The 20,235-nt window shown below is 41.4% G+C and overlaps 1 protein-coding gene across 4 annotated transcripts; it reads right to left on the reverse strand.

The window, feature by feature from the left end:
• Window positions 1-643: 643 nt before the first annotated feature.
• mgmt (O-6-methylguanine-DNA methyltransferase) lies at window positions 644-20,230 on the reverse strand. Of its 4 annotated transcripts, none has more exons than XM_040001141.1 (6): window positions 20,104-20,230; window positions 17,716-17,864; window positions 8,777-8,937; window positions 4,231-4,370; window positions 1,586-1,741; window positions 644-1,484 (listed from the first exon to the last, which is right to left on the reverse strand). In XM_040001141.1, exons 1-5 carry the CDS (start codon window positions 20,119-20,121, stop codon window positions 1,613-1,615), a joined length of 597 nt encoding a protein of 198 aa, XP_039857075.1. In that variant the 5' UTR covers window positions 20,122-20,230; the 3' UTR covers window positions 644-1,484; window positions 1,586-1,612. The 4 variants fall into 4 exon arrangements, with proteins under 4 accessions (XP_039857075.1, XP_039857076.1, XP_039857077.1 ...); XM_040001142.1 differs by having other exon boundaries at window positions 17,716-17,861; window positions 20,104-20,225; XM_040001143.1 differs by having other exon boundaries at window positions 20,113-20,216.
• Between the last annotated feature and the right edge of the window lie 5 nt (window positions 20,231-20,235).

Raw genomic sequence — 20,235 nt, forward strand, 5'->3', positions numbered from 1 at the left:
AGTGCGCCTGGCTTAAATGGGACCCCTTGTGGCTGTGTCACAGCTCCCTTCGTTAGGGGGCTGACTGTAGCCTGTAGTCACCACAGGCATCATTAGCCCTCTGTGAAACCACAGACTGAGTCTCATTCTTCATCTGCCTGTCTGCTGCCTCAACATTTACGCTGCGATGGTGCTCCAATGGCAGAGTAAGTGAGTCCAGCAGCACGGCAAGACAGCCACACGGAGCTGATCGGATAAGAAATTCAAAAATGCAGCAAAGTTCAAATGTATTCAGTGAGAGGGCCACTTGAATTGGTTCTGCAAAGGTTAGAGCTGAGGTTATTTTTGGAGGGTGGATTATTAGGCTACCTGGGCTGAACAGAAGAGGAATAACTATGGGCAAGTAAGGGTCACTCTGGAGTTTCACCAGACAGTGAGGAGAATTACGAATTTAAGGGGAAAAAGGATAAACTGTCACTGTTACAAATATCACTGCGAGAAAACGCCGAAAATAAAACTAAAGGGCAAATTCAATTAAAGTAACAGATTTTTCTAAATGCACCTCCGCTGCTGCTGCCCTCTCCATATGGTGTTTTTTTTTAAGAAGGAAAAAAGATATCCCAAAGGGGTGAAATAATGTTGTGGTGAAATTTTTATTTTTTTAAAGAAAGGATATAAACATTTAAATTACAGTTTAAACGCTCAGGATGAATTCAAGGTTGAAATGTTGATTTCTGTTTCCCGTTCTGTACTGCCCTCTAATGGAAAACACCCCTCAGAAATAAAAAAGAAGGAGCTGTGACATACAGAGCAGCAGCAAGGAGAGAGACGTACAGCATAATTAATCATGAGCTGAACTGAGTGAATGCTACATGAAATCACTTTTTAAATTAAACGCAATTAAAATGATGAAAAGACGGCATTTTGTCAGTTTGAGACAGATTTATTTAAACATGTCTAACGCAACAAAAGTACAGTATAAAATGCATAGGACAACTCTCCACTCGAGGTGGATTATAAGGCGAGAGCAAACAATGAGATCTAAATGAAGACAAAACAAATGCCTCACTACAAAGCTTTGTAGCCGTAAAATTCAGAGCCTTTATCACTGGATGTTGAACAAAGCATTCACTTGGCAGGAAATTAAAAAACCAACGAGAGGTACAAAGACTAATTCTGCTTAGGAAAAAAAATAACAACAACAACAATGCAAGAGACATATTTTTAAGGGAATAATAATTCTTTAGAAAAACCATTCCAAGCACTATCTGGCAAACGCAACGGAGACCCACGGGAGCATATGTTTGTAATTCCTACTGTTCTCTGTTTAAGTTATTTTTGTACATTCTAATTCTGCAACAACTCTGTATCACATTAACTATGCAGCATCTCTATTCTTAGATTAAAAAAAAAAAAAAGGATTATAAACTGAATATTTACAAGTTACTCCAGTTGTTCCACGGTGTGTGCCAAGCAAGGAAAACTTTATGGCCCTGTTTTGTGTTCTGAAAAGAAAAGAAAAAAAAGAGACAAGAATAATAATAAAAAAAAAAACCCTGGCCTTGTGAGTGTGTATATATATGTGTGTGTGCGTGTGTGCACTGACTGAAGGACAGTTGGGCTCTGTCATGCTTTAGCCTTCCCCTCCCTGCCTCTCATGGGTGAGCAGCCATTGTTTGAGATGGTTGCCCTTGCCGCTCATGTACGGCCCACTCTGTCCACTGCTAGAAATGACTCTGTGACAAGGAATGAGGAGAGGAACCTGGCACAGACAGAGAGAAAGACGGGGATTTAATAAACATGTGCAATTTTACAAATATTAGAATTTGTAGGACCAAGGCCCACTTTTAAAACGTGTTTTTTTAATAAAAAGTAACTACTTTATTTTTACATTTGGTCAGAATTATGGGGAAAAAAGGACATTTTCACTAAACTTTAGAAATTTAAATACCTAAAAGCTATGATGTGGAGGAACAAAAAGTAATATTTGAGTAAGACAGGAACACAGATTAGACCGCTGGAAAAAAATCAAATACTTATTCTCAGGTTGACATTTATTGTCACAGCACCACAATAGTTGCAAGTGTTGATAGTAGATATGTATTATGTATGAAAGAATCTCTGATTTAGCACATAAACGATGTGACTTAAAAGTAACCAACGTGCAGGAAATATGAACTGCTTTTGTTTTTGTAGCACTTTTTATATTCATGCACTGCATGAAAACAAAGTGCCACACCAGAAGTGTCTGGTTTGATCCTGCACAAATCCACATTCAGGGTGATGGCTCAGTCTTTGGGTATAAATGTTTTTTACTCTTTAATAGTGAAAAGCAAAGAAGCAATCAAAAATTAATGGGCAAAAACACCAGCAGGATGAATATTCAATCGAGAGGGTGTCAACATTAAGATCTGATAACCCTGTGATCATTAAAAAGAGGAAGTCGGTGGAGCGTTTACTCTTGTTGCAGACGACTGCCAGGGGGGTCCCGAGTTCTTTGTAAACTAAATGGCTGGAGAAAGATTAAACAAGCAAGCCTAAAACACTTCGATCATTGTGAATTCAGAACAAGAAGAGTGGCAATGGTTGAGAATGAATCACAGCAATTACTTCTTTTAAAATATTCTTAATGTTGCCCTCATTTTGTTCTTGTTATACTAACCGGAAAGGCAACAACCGCCGCTGCATTGTGACTGTATTTCTCCAATGTAACTGTGTTAGGCTGACGTGACGGTTGCATCTCCAGCCTTTTATATGAAAGTTGAACATTCACCGTGTTTCTCTTCAAATCCATCATTAAACCCACTCCCATATCAACAGCAATAAAACTTTCCGAGCCCCAGATTAACCTTGCAGACAGAGAAATACTGCTCGAGTATTCAGATCAATACTGTTCCCCGGGTTTGGAGGGAGAGCAGGGTACCCTCAAGGCCTTCGGATCTGCCTCTTCACTTGGGGGGGAAAAGAGCACTACACCAGGCTTATCAATACTCAAATCCTGGTGAAGAAGAAGTGCCACAGAGAGGGGAGGATCGATTGAGCACACTGAGCTTTTCACAGCTGAAGCCTGAGTGGAGCAGTGCTACTGACAAGTAATTGACACTGACAATCTGACTCTGGATCTGAATCAGGAGCTGATGGCTCAGGCTCCCAGCCTCCTGGACGAGAGGAAAGAAATGTCTGTAAAACATACTGATGCTAAATCGGAGCGGTATTATACAGCCATCTAGCAGCAATGCCACTGGCTAATGCAATGTATAAAGTATACAGAGAATCCAGAGGACACTATTAATTAGTTTATCTACATTTTATTCTGTGTTATAAATTGAGCGCTCTCATTATAAATAACTTTTTGTCCCCACCCAACATCAATTACAACATGCATGAGAGGGGAGACCCAGCACTAAGACGAGGATGCACACAAGCACATATGAGGGAGAACATCTCACTGGCTGCACTGCTGCTGTACAAGAAGTGCTCTCTGCCTCACAGAGCACACCGGTGGTGCCCACAGCACTACATGGGCAGAGTTAAACAGGCTTTGATCAAAGGGTTTGATCAAAAGAAGACACACCACTTGCCCTCTAGCCCTCCATTTTGTACACAGTGGATTCATGGGCAAAATGATGCGGGCCAGGTTTCTTACAAGAAGCGGAGATTTGCAGCGAACATCTACAGTAAAGACTTGAGAGAACAGGAACAAAAGGTGTGGGCTTAAAATCGTGCTGTAGGTAGACTTTCCCTCCTCAGCTGTGCTCAGAGGGAGGTGTTTATTTCGCCATCGCACGTACTCGAACACGCCTACAGTTTAGATTACATATCATGCATCGGGGAAAACTTTTTAAAATGCATTTTACTGGAAAACTTCAGTCGTGCACACGAGTTAGGAAACTAGGAGAGACAATACCTCACCAGGAAATGACCTCAAATGTGATCTTTGCCTATTTTATGTATTCTGTCATTTTTTCATGCATTTGTACAAAATGAATTACTACCCAATAAATATTATAGTTCACAGCAATCTGCTTCCACTTATTAATACAACATATAAACTAAGAATAATTTAAAATTACTTTTCTGTTAAAGGGCAAATTCACCGAAAAACTAATCATAATTAATCTTGCATGTGTTAAATATTGAAGTCACTAATAAAGTTTAAAAAAAAAAAAATACACGCCGTTACTTTACCTGTCTGACTAAATAAAGTATAAGCAAGACAGAAGCCTGTCAATCAATGTCAACCATACTCACCGGATTCTTCCTCATAGCCCCTCCCACCGCCCGCACCGCTCTGGGGTTTCCCGCCATCTCGGCGAGACGTTTGTATGAAACCGTCTTTCCGAACGTCACATCTCTCAGAAGTACCTGCAGCACGCGGCTGGTGAATGAATCTTTGCCAGAAAGCAAGAGGACGGAAGAGTGACAGAAAGACGGGAAAGGAGAAGGGGGGAAGAGAGAGTTCCTCATTTAATCAATCAAACTCAAACAGCCAGCCGAGAGGCTGATAACATGAAGGAACTTTAAACATGTCTTATATTTTTTTAAACTCTCTGCTGTTTTTAATTAAAAAGCCAACGTTTGACTCATTAATGCATTTTCACCTACTGGTGAACACTATAATGTCCATCCTGGCTCCCTACAATTCCATCTTTTTTCTTCTTTCCATCTTTACACTGCTCATTATGCACCTAAACACAGAGAAGTCCCTCAATTTGACCTTAGAACTAGTATTAACATGCTACAGAAGCTGACGTGAGAAAATTATTCCTATGGCAGAAAAATCTAGGTTATGCTTTGAAAGGTCACAGCTAAAATTAAAAAAGTTCGCTCCTTCATTTAAAAGGATTAAGAGAGGCCAAAAAGACTGCAAATCTGCTCCAGATTTTTAATAATAATAATTTGAATGTTGCACACCATTTGTGGCAGCGGGATGACTTTGAGGTTAATCAGACCAATTTGTCCTTTTAATTGCTTTCTATTCAGAGTAGATTCATTATATCATCTTCACTTAAATGGCAGAATTCTTCAAATCATCCACAGCTTAACCAACCACATTAACGGCTTTGATTTCATTAGCACTTTAGCGGTAGCATTATCTTTTCTTTTTTTTTTCTGGATTACCAGGCGGTGACTGAGAGGCATGTTTGTCTAGCTCTGATTGCTGAAGAAAAGTATTTGAGGCATCTCAAAAACCTTAAGACGCCGATGCACCGAGGTTGTGCAGAAAGCACAAAACACTCTTTTTCTGCACTGAGAACAAGATGAGGAACAATGGTCTCGTTATCAAGAGGGGGTGAATTTCTTCTAGTATATACATGTACTCAGTCATGAAAATTCAATTAGTGATCTCCCATTCTCTCTCATTTATATGGTCTAAGAGAGCACATGACAAGTGATCTATGTGAAATCCTTCTAAATTGGCATTGTGTGAAAACATGTCACACCCCTGTCTCTCTTCTACAGAGTGAACATCCTTTGCTCCCCAGGCTCCCTCGCTACCTTATAGTCACTCTCTGCTACACAAAGCCACGCGAACAAGGCAATTTGCCTAAACTGGGGGGAATAAGTGTAAAACCTAAAGGGGATACATTTGATTGATGCACACCCATGTGAGTTCTTTGTCTTGAACAAGGCCCGTAGGTACTGTTTAATAATTTTTCAGGTAATAATCACACTGTCAACGAGATGACGGGCTCTTATGCAGACAGACTTAATGTTATGAGGAGATGAGATACACCCCTGAAATTCCTTTCATGCATTACTCTCCCTCATAAAGCTCGGATTTGGCCACATGATGTGTGTGATACATAAGGATTTCGCTTTTGTCACCGGCGGGGTAGATGACAACTTGCCCAGACTGCAGCTACGACAAATCCACAGTGATGCAAACGTTATTGACAAACAACCAAAGTCACACCGGCAGACGCAGACGAGAACTTTTGCCTACAAACAGACCGAGCAACAAGCTATGGCGCTGTGTACACCTTTGACTAATCCTGAGCAGCTGTTTCTCCTGGAAGCTTTCACATCTCCTACAGTTCTGGACAAATAAGTGTCTGTACTTTTATCTGCGGGGCACAAAGGTTAAAGAACTTTGCCCTCATCAGTGGCTGTGACAGAGACTTCAGGCAGGTCACTCGAGGGGACCAGCAATGACTTGGAGAGCAGTCCCCTAGCCCCATACTTCATAAAGAGCCTAATACGGTGTGTCTGGGGTCAGGACCCTCTTTAGATCGAGGAGCACTGGTGTCAATTGTTTAAATAAAAGTTGAGAGGAACCACTTACATGTTTACAGACATCCCCATAATTATGTCACAGGTCATTACCTGCCATGAGGCCAGGTGACAGAGCCACTGCGGCTGCGATGGATTTACCCGGAGTAAAATCGAACACGTTCGGCAGTTATGATGGTATTGACATATATGATTGATTTGATCATAATTCTGTGTATGGGAGCAATTTGAAAGCCAAAAAAAGGAAAACAATAAACTGAAATCCATCAGCCCTGCTAATGATAGATTTGGAGAGACGACTTCCAGCTGACAGTCACCTCGTACATGGTGGTGAGAATAAAAAGACAATAGTGGAAATGCAGCTACCTCATTATCCTTTGTGTCTAATGGGAGGGAAGACTTTGACTCCCAGTCAAAGTGTCTCTTGAGTCTTGAGGGATCCATACTTTTGAAGGCTGACGGGGTGCTGATGATTCTCTGATTATTCGATATTCTGAAAACGTTCATTTCCCTAATTCCTCTCCACATCACAGGGGCGAGTCCTGGTGAGTGTCTCATCTCGCCCTGCGCTGTGCACAGGGGGAGGTTCAGACTCCTGCAGGAACACAGTCATTTGGGCTTTGAAGAGCGCCCTTCCCCCCTTTTGCACGGCCCCCTCCCCGCACATTCCCCGCGCCGCTTACCGAGACTAAGATCCTCTCGTCTGTTACATATGGATGTATAATTAATGAGATAAGAATATGCATCGTTTTAAGAACCCACGTTGGTGTCTGTGTTTTTCTGAGGCAGCCAGCGCACATACACAGGCGCAAACACAAGCTAACTGAGCATAACGCACGCGAGCGCTCGCCATTCCCTTACCCCCGCCGACCAAACTTGCCTGTGATGTTGTGCATGACAATCAGTCGAGACGATATAGAAAACTGCACCTTGCATCTCCTTTCATGTCACCTCTGTTTCTCAGGTATATCGTGACAGCTAATATGAAAAGTGGCTTGTTTTGTCAGAAATGTGTAAATAAACATGGCAACACTTCAAGTGAAGGTCACAACTCAATATTACATGACAAGTGCTGCGAGAGCGCTGTTGCGCTCAGGTTCTCCCACAAGATAACTGAGCAAACAAAAGTTGGTTGTCACAGATTGTAATGACCTGATTAAACTTGTATCTTTTTTTTTCCCAGGCAGGCAGAGGCTGCACGACTAGATCGAGGAGGAATTTTTACAGCAATAAGGCAAAAAGAAAAGATACTTAATATTTGTGAATCAACAAGCAAGAAAAAAAGAACCTTCCATTTCCCCCCCTGAAAAGACAAATACTCTTGATGCTCACATTTAACATTTTTATACTGGCATGGCCTATGGTTCTGACTACTGAGAGCAATCCAAGCCTAAACCCTGTATTTACGGAGCCCCAAAACAACAGGCGAGGGAGAGAGGTGGAACACAGCACAATCACCTATTCAGATCAGGTACTAATGAAGAATTCCATCTATCCTGAAATTTAATTAAAACCCCAAAGACTTCAGATGAGATGCGATTTGAAAGAGCCTGGGGCTGGTACACAAGCACTTGGTGGCGAAGGGAATCACACTGAAAGTTGATATCGTAATTGGTCCTGATGTATTTCTGCATTGCCTTTGCGGGAGCGTGGGACTCATAGCTGTATACAGGGTCTCGATGGAGTACCTGCTCATTGAAAATGCCATCACTCAAGCACTGCAGATCTGCATGAAATTAGAGAGCAACTAAGGCCTGATTGCAGGGGAAGAGAGGCACAATTGTTAAATGCATATATTAAAGTCATTTTTTTTCCTGTGTAGGTGTGCTTCTGTGTCTAAATGAGAGCTTCTGAAAATCTTTCAGTTAAAATGCGATGAGCATCTCAGTGTGACAAAGGAACAGCCCGCAATTGTTTTGAAAACAAATTTCTGTTTACGATCTCAAAAATGAGTCGTCGGGCTACGATATTATTTATTTCCTCGAAACGAAACCACGGTTGGCAATCAAATATTCATTTTGTTTGCTTTTGTTTTCTTGTTTTCCTCTGCATCTTTAGTCGTTCGCCTCGCCGAAGCTACCGGTTGAAAGGACACTAATTGTCCATTTTTTGGGGGTGCTTTCATTTCACTCACAGTAGGTGACTGATCAAGCCAACAATAAGCTCATTCAAACTTTACCACCATTCACATGTTCTCATTAAAAAAAAAAAAAAAAAAAGCTTCCTGTCTGAAAATGTCAAGAGTGGAATTCGATCAGTTTCAAAGAATGTGCCAAGAATCATGGAAAAGCTTGCCAAGACTAACACGCGTGGTAAGAGCTGCCACAGATTACTGAACCAAGTTACAGCTCTGTGTTCTGTTCTCTCTCCTTTCACTCACCCACTCACTCACTTTTCCTCTGCTCTCGCTCTCTTCCTCGCACACTCGCTCTCGCTCTCTCTCTCAGCCATAAAATACTTCATTATAACACACTGAGCCAGTGAGTGTAAGTGATGTAACTGACAATTAAGAGTGAAAGCCTGATCCCAGTCATGGCTCTGCAAATATTTATCCATGACAGACCTCCTTGCAGGGCGGGGTGGTGAAAGCCAGGGAGCGGGAGACTCCCAGTGGTCTGCGGCTCACTGAAGTACGCCTGGAGCCATTCAACGCAGCGCTGCAACTCAGGGCTCGTTTCTGCCAGGCTATCGTTGACCACACAGCTCAGGGGGCCCCCGCTGCTCCTGTGAGGGATATAAGGCAGGATGGGGAGGTGAGGTGGGGATCAGAGGAGCAATCATAATACCCAATTCTTGCTTGAACAGTGCTAAATATGTCACAAGAGTGTAATAACATGCCACGAGTGACAAAGATGCAAGATGACATAATTTGCTGAGTGGAACTGAAGTTGTAAATTAAGACGTGTTTAAAATCTGAACTTGTACATTTTTGCATGTCGCTCGGCTTTGACGGATACCAGAGCTTTGGAAGACAGAATAAACCTCAGGAAGATAAAAAGGCAGAATCCAGAATTTTCTCAAGAGTAGATATAATAGAGTACGAAAAGGAAAAAAAGACAAAAAAAACAACCGTCAGGTCATAAGAAACAGCTAACAGTTCGTTTCAAACTACTTTAAGGGAGAAAAAACGGTTTCTTAAAACAGAAAAGTAGCAGACAAAAGTTAAGAGCACAGCATTAACAACAGTTTCAACTCTGCTTGGGTCTAGTTTATAGTTCATGACAAGAATAAATGGATTTTTTTGGCCAGAGCGATGTTGGCCAGAAAAGCGCCGCACTTGGACATGCATCTTAGCTTGAGTAGATGCTTGGAGGAATTTGCCGACGGTTGAGTTGGCATCACTTAACAGCTGAATTTCTCTCTGCTGCTGACCACCCCCCAGGTCAATGCAAGCAGACTGACCCATATTTGACACTTAAAGACCCTACTGGGAAAGTCCTCTCTTAGCATGTGCATTACTCCAAAGTGGACCTCAAGCTGTGTTGTGGATCTAAAGCAGGCCCGCCAATTCCATTAACTGGTGTACAGGACTTATAAATAAATAATACCACCATTTAAGTGCCCCCTTTTTTCAAAATTGGCTTGTCCTGTACGGTATTAATAATAGACATTTACTTTGTTAAACACACAGACCGTCTCTCTCCTGCACGCCGTAACAGCGCGGCCCTAAAGTGTTTTTACACTTGTGCAGGTCACAGTTTGAGCTGCGTTTTATATTGGACACGTGAAGCTGAGGTTTACTGGAGTGTTATGACTGAGCAGGTCAGTTTTCAGAGAAACCACTCTGCTTGCTAGTTTGTGGCTGTGTGATAAAAATCTCCCGGGTGCCGTTTAACAGTGGGTGTAAATACAGTAAAAGGTGTAAATACTCTCATTTCTAAATAAACCACACAGCAGTTTATAGTTGAGTGGTGAAAACTTGGAAACCCACCAGCGGGTTCTGTGCTGAGACCCGCTCAAACAATGGCCATGGCTCATGGCAATCTCTGTCGGCATGGGTGAGTGCCCAGCCAGCCCCTACTTGTCATTGTCTCTCCTTTCTATCCCCTCCCTCCCCTCCCTCCCCCAGCTCTCCCTCCTCATTTCCCCCTCTCTATTGCTCTATCCTCCCACTCCAGCTCTTTTGGCTCCCCACCACCTACACCCCGACACACACACACACACACCATCCCCCAACTTCTCTTTCTCTCAGCAAGGATCTTCAGGCCACTGTTCCCTCTCTACACACCCTCAACCCCCCCACAACACGCATCCTCACACCACCACCTCCTCTGCCCCTCCACACCCTCTCTTTCTCTCCGAGAGGATGTTCCAGCCGCTGCACACTGACAGCTCGGGGATATTGTGTGTGGAAATGTTCCTGTTGGACCCGCAGGCCCTTACAATCTACCGGACAAAGGCTAGTGCACCTTTGCTTAAGGCTTGGCACCTTTGACCTTGTGCTTACACTTCAGACTTGTCACTGTGGCTAATTTTCCTCTCCTCCCAGCTTACGGATGCGCCCGTTTTTAAAAGGTGTTTGACTGATACAACATTGACAGTAGTAAAAGTTAATGCAATGCAGTACATGTTATGGCTGGCAAACAACAAGGAAATAAATAAATAAAAGGGGGGGAACAACATCAGTTGAGCTGAAGTCTGTCACCTCTAGGTGCAATGGGGGATTGTTTTTAAAAGAGCATGTGGGCAGTGGAGATGTAGCACTTGTGCTTGCAACATTTCCAGCCGCTTCAGTGAATCAGAAATCAGGCAGCATCATGTGATCTTTATGGAGTCCAGACTGGCACATTAGAAGCTGTGCCCTTCAAATGAGAGATTAGAGATGTCTAATAAATGTCGGACTAATTACAACAAAACTCTCCAAGGGGAAACAATCTTTATATTGTACTAAAGTAACTGCCAACGCTCTATGAAAACCAAGAATTATAATTAGCAGTGATTATAAAGAGTATTTTAATAAACGTGTGTAGCGAGTGCGTTGACGTTAGAACAAACAATTCAAATTGGGTTAAAGAAGAATTGTTATTTTATTATCTTTTGACTACATAAATCATATTTTTTTCCATGTCCTTCAGCCATTTACTATTTCATCACAGGTAAAGAAATCAGAAACTAATTCCAAACTAGCCGAGGATCTGCTGCACTAAAAAGAATATTTCCCTTGATAGAAGATTGCGATTTGAGAAATTTTCTAATATTGTGCTCCTGTCACAATCAATTTCCAATTACCATAAATCATTGTTGCGTAAAGTGGGACTCATTTGGAGTTCTACCCGTTTTCCAACTCTAATATAAAGAATGAATTGAGCATTTATACAATGTTGGAGGCTATTTTGTTCATCCTGGAAGAAACAATCAAAGGAGACAAAGGGGAAAAAAAAGAAAAGAATAGCTGACATTAAATTAGTCTTTTTCTGTATCTCTAGTTGCACAAGACTTCAGTAAGACTTTTTCTATCAGCTGCAGACGTAAGAATGAAACAGGTTAACCACAGAATCTAATTGAAAGGAATCTGGCGAAGGGTGTAATGGTATATTGCACTAAAAGGGGAAAAACTCAGAACTCATGCCTCCATCCTGTGAAGCGTGATGGCGCTCATCCTGACTCGATCGGCTGTCACTTTTGACACAGCCTGCCAGAGTTCTCCTTCACCGATCATGGGTAACATGGCGGGTCAGAGGATGAAATAGAAAAGGCCAAGAGCAGTCCAATATTTTCCTCAGCCTTATAGCTGCAGATACTTAACTCAGAGACGTCAAAGACTCAAGAGAGCATGAAAAAAGCCTAAAATGACTGTCTAAAAAGGGAAAAAAATACAGCATGTCTCTATGAATGTCAAGATCCTGATGGTCTCTGAGCCAAAGGCTGTGATACAATTGTAAGCCACTTGCTCAATGCAGCTCGTTCAACCATCGGAAGATCATTCAGATGCCTATCTAGGCAGTGCAGCACTAAACTCGAGAGCTTTTGGAGTGGGAAGCTGTTAGGAATGCTTCCTACTCTGTTCTGGGGTGCACGTTTTGTGCTCCTGCTGTTTCAAAATAAAAACAACTGGGCCGGATAAACTGCTCTCTAGATATCTCGCAACTCTTATTAGTGAATGTCCGCCAAAGAGGCTGCAACACTCAATCCAATACATAAAGGTGGTGGTAAAATACTGCAGAGTAGGCAACAAAGCACACAACAATTAGGTCTTCTCCCAACTGGCTAGCCACAGGAGTCAGTGAAGGCATGTATTACCAGAGCCTTAACTCTTACTCCATTATGTAGTGTATCCACACCCCGACGCCGCAATGTTTATCTACAACAGACTACTGAGCAGTTTCAAATAGCGTTTTTAGCCTCTATTCTCAAGTGCCACAGTAAGAGACTCCAATTACCCGAATGGTAAGGAGCCAGTGAGGGAGGCATAAAGTACATTAGGGATCCCCTGTAACTGCAGGGACCTTTTAGAGCCTCAACTGAAGAGGGCCGGGAGACTGGGGGGACAGTGACCCTGCATGGATAGCCTCTGTCAAAATTTGACCACGTCAAGCACAAAGGCATTATGGGAATCCAGTGTCACCAAGTCCTAATTACTGTCTGTGTTCAGAGCAAATTACTGCCTTGTTCCTCTGATTAGCGAGGAGGCTAATCTTCACCTGTGTACGCCAGCACTGCTGAGGGCCCTTGAGTGTTAGCGCTTCGTCTTCTGTAATTTATTTTTAAATCAGTGCCCGCTCCCAAGAGTTTTGAGTGTTTTGTTGTGAACCGCTTACCATGATCCCCACCACCGCCCCCTCACCCCTAAATCCTTGACTAAATCCTTGTTTGGTGCCGCAGGAAGATAAGCAAGAACAACACTTGGGCATAATTGACTCGTACTCCTCTCCAAGATGTCAGAGCGGAATCATCTCTCTGCATATTGCCTTAGTATGTCACACACTGTACACTTCTGCATGTTGCAGATATAGAATCCAATCAAGTTCTAAAACAAACTAGCGCAACCCTTATGCTGGAAAAAGTTCCCGGTCGACAGCAGGGAAAGGGGAGGGAAACAAAAAAACTGCAGGAGCTGCTTTTAGCTGCATCTCCACAGTGAGCAGCAACTCTCATTCAACTCAAAACCTCACCCTGGAGGCTCCGCTTTAGAAACCACAACATTTGCAGATTTTCATCTGAGTGAATGTCAGTGTCTCGTCTGTGTGGGGCGGTTTACAGGTAGTGTGTTACACAGGTGTTGGTTTACACAGGAAATGGCACATGCAGCCTGATTGGGACGGTCCCGGGAGACGGAGGCATAAACATAGAGCACAGATGGGTCCAAGGGCCAGTGGGAGCAGCACCTTAATGAATACGCAGCTGAGTACTACACTTCACAACATGCAAAACAATATTCTAAGGCCGCAGCAAAAAATAGAACAAAAATCATCAGAATATCATTACACAATGAATTATTCATACCGTTTCTAAAGGGACTCCGTCAAAAAGTCTCTCCTTGCTTTATTGATGATTTCATTCAATATCTCAGCAGTTCATGGTTTGTATGACAAAGCATTTTAGTTACAAATGTAAGCAGTTTATTTAGCACACAGCAGTGTCTATATATATGTATGTATATATCTACATATCAAGCAAAATTATAATTTAAATGAACAAAATCCTACGTTAGATGAAATACACCATAGATGGAGAAGCGGAGAGAAAAATTACAGTGGAATAAAAAAAGTTGTTATATTTCCCGGTGTGTGAGCACATCATGTAAACAGGCCCCTCAAAAAAAGGAACACATTTGCCATACTGCTATTCAGCGTGAACCAGGACATTGATTCACAACACTACATGAGTGTGAGAAGAAAAAAAACCCAAAAAACGATAAATGCATCACCTCAGATATTTCACACTACCAACGGTAGTGTGTAAAAGCTGTTGTGACAGCTTGGGTATTAGGGATAGATAGATGGAAAATGTCTGGCTGCTTATGAATGCCAATGTGAGTGGGGTGGCAGATTTGACACAAAAACACTCCACCTCAGAACAATTAGGCTGTTCTCAGGCCCCATCCAGTGTTGTCAGTGATAATGGAAAGCTGTGAGGATAACTGGTGATAAATAGACTTTAACACCGTCCTCCTTAAGAGCAATGCAGTCCTGCAGTCCTCTCATATGCTTAACTAATCATGACCATGGCCAGCAAATTCATACAAAAGACTAATTACTGTTGTACTTCACTTCAGTCTCAAAGGCCTCTTATATAAGGACTTGGGGGTTCTCTTGCCTCTTTTCTCCTCTTGATGGGTATTTTTTTACAAGTAGGCCTCATGCTAGACAAAAGCGTTTAAAAATCGGTGATTGCTTTCATCCGCTTTAATTACATTCAGAAATGGCATTTCTGCCACATAATACACCCCTATTGTTTCAGAATTATCTGGCTTGGGGAGTAAAATCTACAATATTTGACGATGCTCCCGAGCTAAATCGCCTCTTGAAATTGAAATATGCAGCCGAAATACAAAATAAAAAGCCAGCCTTTGCTGCTGATATACTGGAAGCTCCTTGGCTTTCTCCAGAATGCTATTATTATGCATATCCAGGTAGAAAGTTAATTAACCCAAAGCTTAAGCTAATTATGGTAGCAGAATGCTATCAACCAAACGCTTTCAGTCAGACAGCTGTCCAGAATTTCATTTGCTAATCATTTGTCTTTTGCCGGAGCATATGGTACATTTCCCCGCTATCACAGCAACAACAAACAGATGAAAATCATTAACTAAAAACAATGTGCAATGTGAAAAATCAGACACAGATTTATAAGGCTTTGTGTCAGAGAAAAAAAACGGGGAGGGGGGGGGGGATTTATGGCCTGGGAAGTATAATGATAATTTTTGGTTTTAGCCACTTAGGATTTTAGGCAGATCACGTGACCCGAGTGTGCTGGGAATTCAGATGCACAAATATATTGTTTATATCTATATGCAAATGAGACAGAAGTGTTTATCCGTGTAAAATTAATTACAATTTTCTATAGGAGCATATGCGAAAAGATCTTGTTCCTAACAATTTTTAGCTCCTAGCACATTTTGTGCATGTTTTTACCAACACAATATTTTTTGTTGTTAAAAGTAGAAATCCCTCAGCTCTGAATTAAATCAATTATTTTCCAAAAAATGTTTCATGCATTATTTCTGTTTTTTTTTTCTTTCTTTTTTCATAAAAACACATCACACTGGCTGTTAAAGGGTGATTGATATCAGCATTGCCTTGCAACATTATCAGGCAATAAAGGCTACTCAGGTTCTAATGCAACATGTCATACACAGGCTCCTGTAGTACATTTCTATTGAGGACCTCACAAGCTAAATTGCTTTTTTCCTGCTCCCCCACATCTCAGCCAGCTTGACAGACAAATTGATCAAAGCATTGTAAAATAATATGCTCACAAAATGTCTCGGGGCAGGAGTCCAGCCCTTTTTTTTCATTTTTCACCCTAATAAAAAAGTGCTCTATGATTTCCTCTGTATTATGTGTCTGTGCTCTGTGTGAAAGAGGCAAGAAGCATCATATTTCAGATAATAGTAATCTCCTGTAAACAAAATGCGTATCATTTTTCTGTGAACGCTGAGGCCATGCTAAAAACTAAAGGGGGGGAAAACTGGTTAACAGGGAGGCTGGTGCGTAGGGCCCCAACAGGGGTTGTTGAGATGTAATGAATTTGTTCATCTGATGGTGCCTTCAGGGCTGTCGTTAGACTGGCAGAGGAGGTTGATTTCAGGAAATGTTCCTAAGATCAGTTAGGAAGCAAAAGGGGCTTGAGACGTTTCTATTAGAAAGAGCTGACGGTCATGGTGTGTAAGCAATACTTCAAGGGCGTTTATGTAGCTATAATGGCATTTATCAATAACTATCTATCAATGCCACAAATGCTTCTGTTGCTGGCCCAGCTGTTCAACGCCAAGCAATAGTGAAGTCTGAGAAACGCAGGAGGCAAACGCGGCCGTGTAAGCCTTCAAAGCTCTGGCTCGTTGGCAAATATCTGCTATAGGTCTGAGTTTATGCTATGAATGGACATTATCTATTTCCCATATCTAAAATATGCTCTTAGAGATCATTTATCACAGTGACTTTCTAAGCCTGTACCACAACACATCCGAAGCTGGAAAGAGCCTTGTTTAGTATGTCATAAATAAATCAATAGAAATGGCTGATCTGAACTATTACTGCTACAGGCGGGCTTTGGTGAGATCTACATGTAAAGCCGGTTGCAAAGATAAGCCTGTATTTTGTCACTTTATCTCGCCTCCCTTAATGCCTGTTTACATTGCGTTACTACATATATCTAAGGTGGCTCTAGTTTCCCCGTCCTGTGACAATAACAATATATTCAACCGGTTGAGATAAAATCTAAACATTTTTACTAGTAATTTTTTCTTGGGTGGGGGTGGTGGGAGGCTCACACCTTTGCAAACATACAGCGATGTGATCAGAGCTTCACTTATGACCGACATAGCAAATGATATTAAAGTGAGAAATGATCTAGTGATGCGAATCATTAAATTCATTTGCATATTCCTACTGAACCTGAACACACAAATTAAACCCTGTTCACAAGGAGACGGAGAAAGGTGCTTGTGCATGGTTACAGGACATCTTCCATAATCAAAATTCCATATTATTAATTTTCTCACTTCAACTCATTAACAACAAGTGGAATGTTTTTTACTGCTTGATAAATTTTAGGAAATAGCAGACAGTCGAGAAGGAAACACATGTTGAGGTATAATATACAAGGTCATTAATGGGTTTCCATAAATTAGAATTTGAACATACATTTTCAAAAGGATAACTTCCTATCTGGGTGCATTTGGAAATCGTTTAATTTCCCCGACCATTCAAGTTTATCAAATGCGAATCTGCGATACATGGATATTTAATTTCAATCTAATCAAAACTAATCTGAGCTGTAGGATGTGGACCTGTAAAAATAAGGAAGAGGCACTTATTAATGCTGCCTTTAATCAGTTTCAATCGCTTCAGTAAGACCGTCAACATTCCTGACACTTTTGAGGGATGGGCAGGCCCAGAAATGCAATCACATATTACATTTCTGAGTGTCAGTCGACACTCAGAACTACTGCATACAACTTGAAGGAAACATAAATAAACAGGAGAGAACAGTCCATGCTCCCCGTGGCCTTTGCTGACCCTACAGACATCAGTTCTAATCAACTCCCTTGTGGGTAATAAACAAGTTATTTTTCTGAAATTTCAAATATACTGCAGGAAGAATCACAACCACATGCCATCAGAAATCTAATTTCAAGCCCAACTGTATTCTAGTGCCCCTCATATTTCTAGTGCCTGCTCATATTTGCCCAACTTTCTCCAGGATATTTCTTGTGGGATCTACAAAAATGCCCTGCTTCCAATGAGGAATGGTGGCACTCCATCACAGGAGTGGATTCTGTCTGCCTGTAAATTTCACACCTTTGTTTATCACGTCACCAGCCCGGCTGTTGTACAGTACCTTTCAGCAGGTGCGACATCCATTAGGATCTGGATGGTGTGCACACCATTCTCACATCCACTGACTTGGATCGTCCCCAGGGGGCTCAGCAATGAGATGGTCTTCTGAGTGCACTGGCTCTCCCCCTGCTTCTTCATCTTGCTGCCCTGCTGAGGAAGTACAAATTACACTACGTTCATTGACATATTCATGTGGCAACTTTCACAATTTCCCACACATATTTGCATTGAATGATCTATTGAAAACCTAGTGGGCCACCAACGGAAGATGACTTACATATTTGAACACCTTGCCTCCAAACAATGTCATGATGTGACTTGATCCCCACATTACTATCCAATATTTCTTCTGTGTATGGAAAAGAATACGCCTATCTAACCAATAAATCGCCCATTTTTTCCCCTCTTTCTGTTCTATATATCACATAAATGAGAAAAACAATGCAGTCTGTTCCCTTGTCTGGTGGGGGATTCCCAAGATAGCTCGACATTATTTTCAATCCGTCATTTTTGGTTGATGGCCGGGATGTTTTTCTAGCATTAAATTTGTTCCTTAGGGTGCAACTCCGATGGGATTCTGGTTTCCAGCCCTTAACAACAGCAAAAACGTGCAGCTTTTCTGACGACTGAGATGGATACTGGCAATAACCAGACAGCAGTTCCTTTTTTATTTTTACTTTGAGGGAAGGAGAGATGATTGACTATGTTATATGTGAGTTTTTGAGAGATGGGGGTTATAATAAATAAAGGTCACATTGATTGTAAGTTTCAAACAAGTAACCTTTCCTTCCCAGAACGATGATCTGAAAAGTTTAAAGTGCACAAATGCAATATCTCCATTTTTACTTTCAATATTACACACACCACGTGTTTTTAAATGGTTAACTCGCACGTGTGTGTACAGTGATGGGAGCTGTGCACTGCTTTGACTAGACTTTATTTTCATTATGAATTATTATTTGTTGCATTTAATTAAAATAAAAATGACACATGACAATTAAAGTTTCAAGACAGACTATAAAGAGGGAATGATATTAAAAAAGGAATAACAAATTTTTTTTTTAATGACTGACTAATTGTTTTAATTTTTGCAGGCCTAGCATATTAACAGATGTGAAACTCTTTCTCTGCTAAACTGACTTTTATAACATTTTTAAGTCCCATAATCAAATTTTCAATGCTCACCACGTGAAATCTTGTGCACTAGTTATTTAAGGAAGCAACAAAACAAACTACAGATGAAACAATTAACCACAACTGGTAACTGCTTCAATAATTAATCCTTTTTTTTAATCTTTTTTTTTTACTAAAAATAAAAGTATTCAACAATCCAGCTTCTCAAATTAAGAGCACTTTCTTCTTTCCTTTGTCTTCATTGCTCGTAAACTGAATTTTGGGGAGCTGTGGAGTGGAGAAAATGACACCTTGAGCTTCAGAAAATTACAGACTGTTTAATAAAACAATAATCACAAGCTGTAGCCCTTAAACAAAGCAAAACAAAAACACTTCACTGCTCATTGCACACTCTACTTTTAATTTAAGAATGGATATCTTTTATTTTTAGATTACTCCCGTATCCACCCCCCCATCCTCACTTCACACACGCATACTACCAACACCACCACCACCACCACATCTGTCATGGTATGTGATCACAAATGCGTCTGCTTCAACTTTCTTGTTTCTACTCTTGCAGCTCTCACTGTATTCATCAGGGGTTTGCCTGAACTGACAATAAAGGCAAGAAATTTTCTGAGCCAAACAATGGTACAGTGCACTTTGGATAAGCGCTGCACACACTCCGTGCCATTTAGCAAGATGGTAATAGACTCATAGATAGAATAATGGACTTTGGCAATAATGGCCTTGGCTAATAGTCTGCGCTGATTAAAAATAATGCTATCATGTTTGTTCTGTGCCGTTTTCGGTGCAGTAGAGTAGTCTAAGTGAGTGCCTGGGTGTTTACCCAGCTCTTCACGGTGAGGAACAACAAACAATAAGCAGATTGTGTTGTTAAAAAGAAAAAAAAAATCACTGGCGGCATCCTCATGCTCGTCAATCATTTGACTCGTTTCTCATTAGACTAGTTCCTGGTCAAACCTGCGTGATTAATTGAGTAGAAAGCGCCCCGTGACTGCGCAGGTGTAAAAATGCAACATGTGTCCTTAATGTGCTGTTTCAGATGACGGCTCCTTGGGTGAGTATCTGTTTTAATGTAAAAATATACCTATCATAATAATGAAATAAACAAGCGAGAGTTCGTGTCTGAAAGGCGTATTAGCAAACGCTAGCCCTCGTTAGCTTAAGCGTACGCGTACTTTCAGCTTTGTGTATGTTGTTAGCTTGTGTTAGAGAAAGTTTAACGCTGTAAATTAACGCCGGTGCTTACAAATTTAACCTTGTGCATCCAAACGGTGTCTCTGCGATGCCCACTCCTCTTCCCCCCTCTGCAAAACACATGTCAAAGCAGAACTCTTCCTGTTTCTCAAGGCAGCGTGGTCAAGCCGACCAATCACGAGAG

The sequence above is a fragment of the Simochromis diagramma genome, unplaced genomic scaffold (genome assembly GCF_900408965.1).
Source record: "Simochromis diagramma unplaced genomic scaffold, fSimDia1.1 OVJJ01000421.1, whole genome shotgun sequence".
Taxonomy (NCBI): Eukaryota; Metazoa; Chordata; class Actinopteri; order Cichliformes; family Cichlidae; genus Simochromis; species Simochromis diagramma.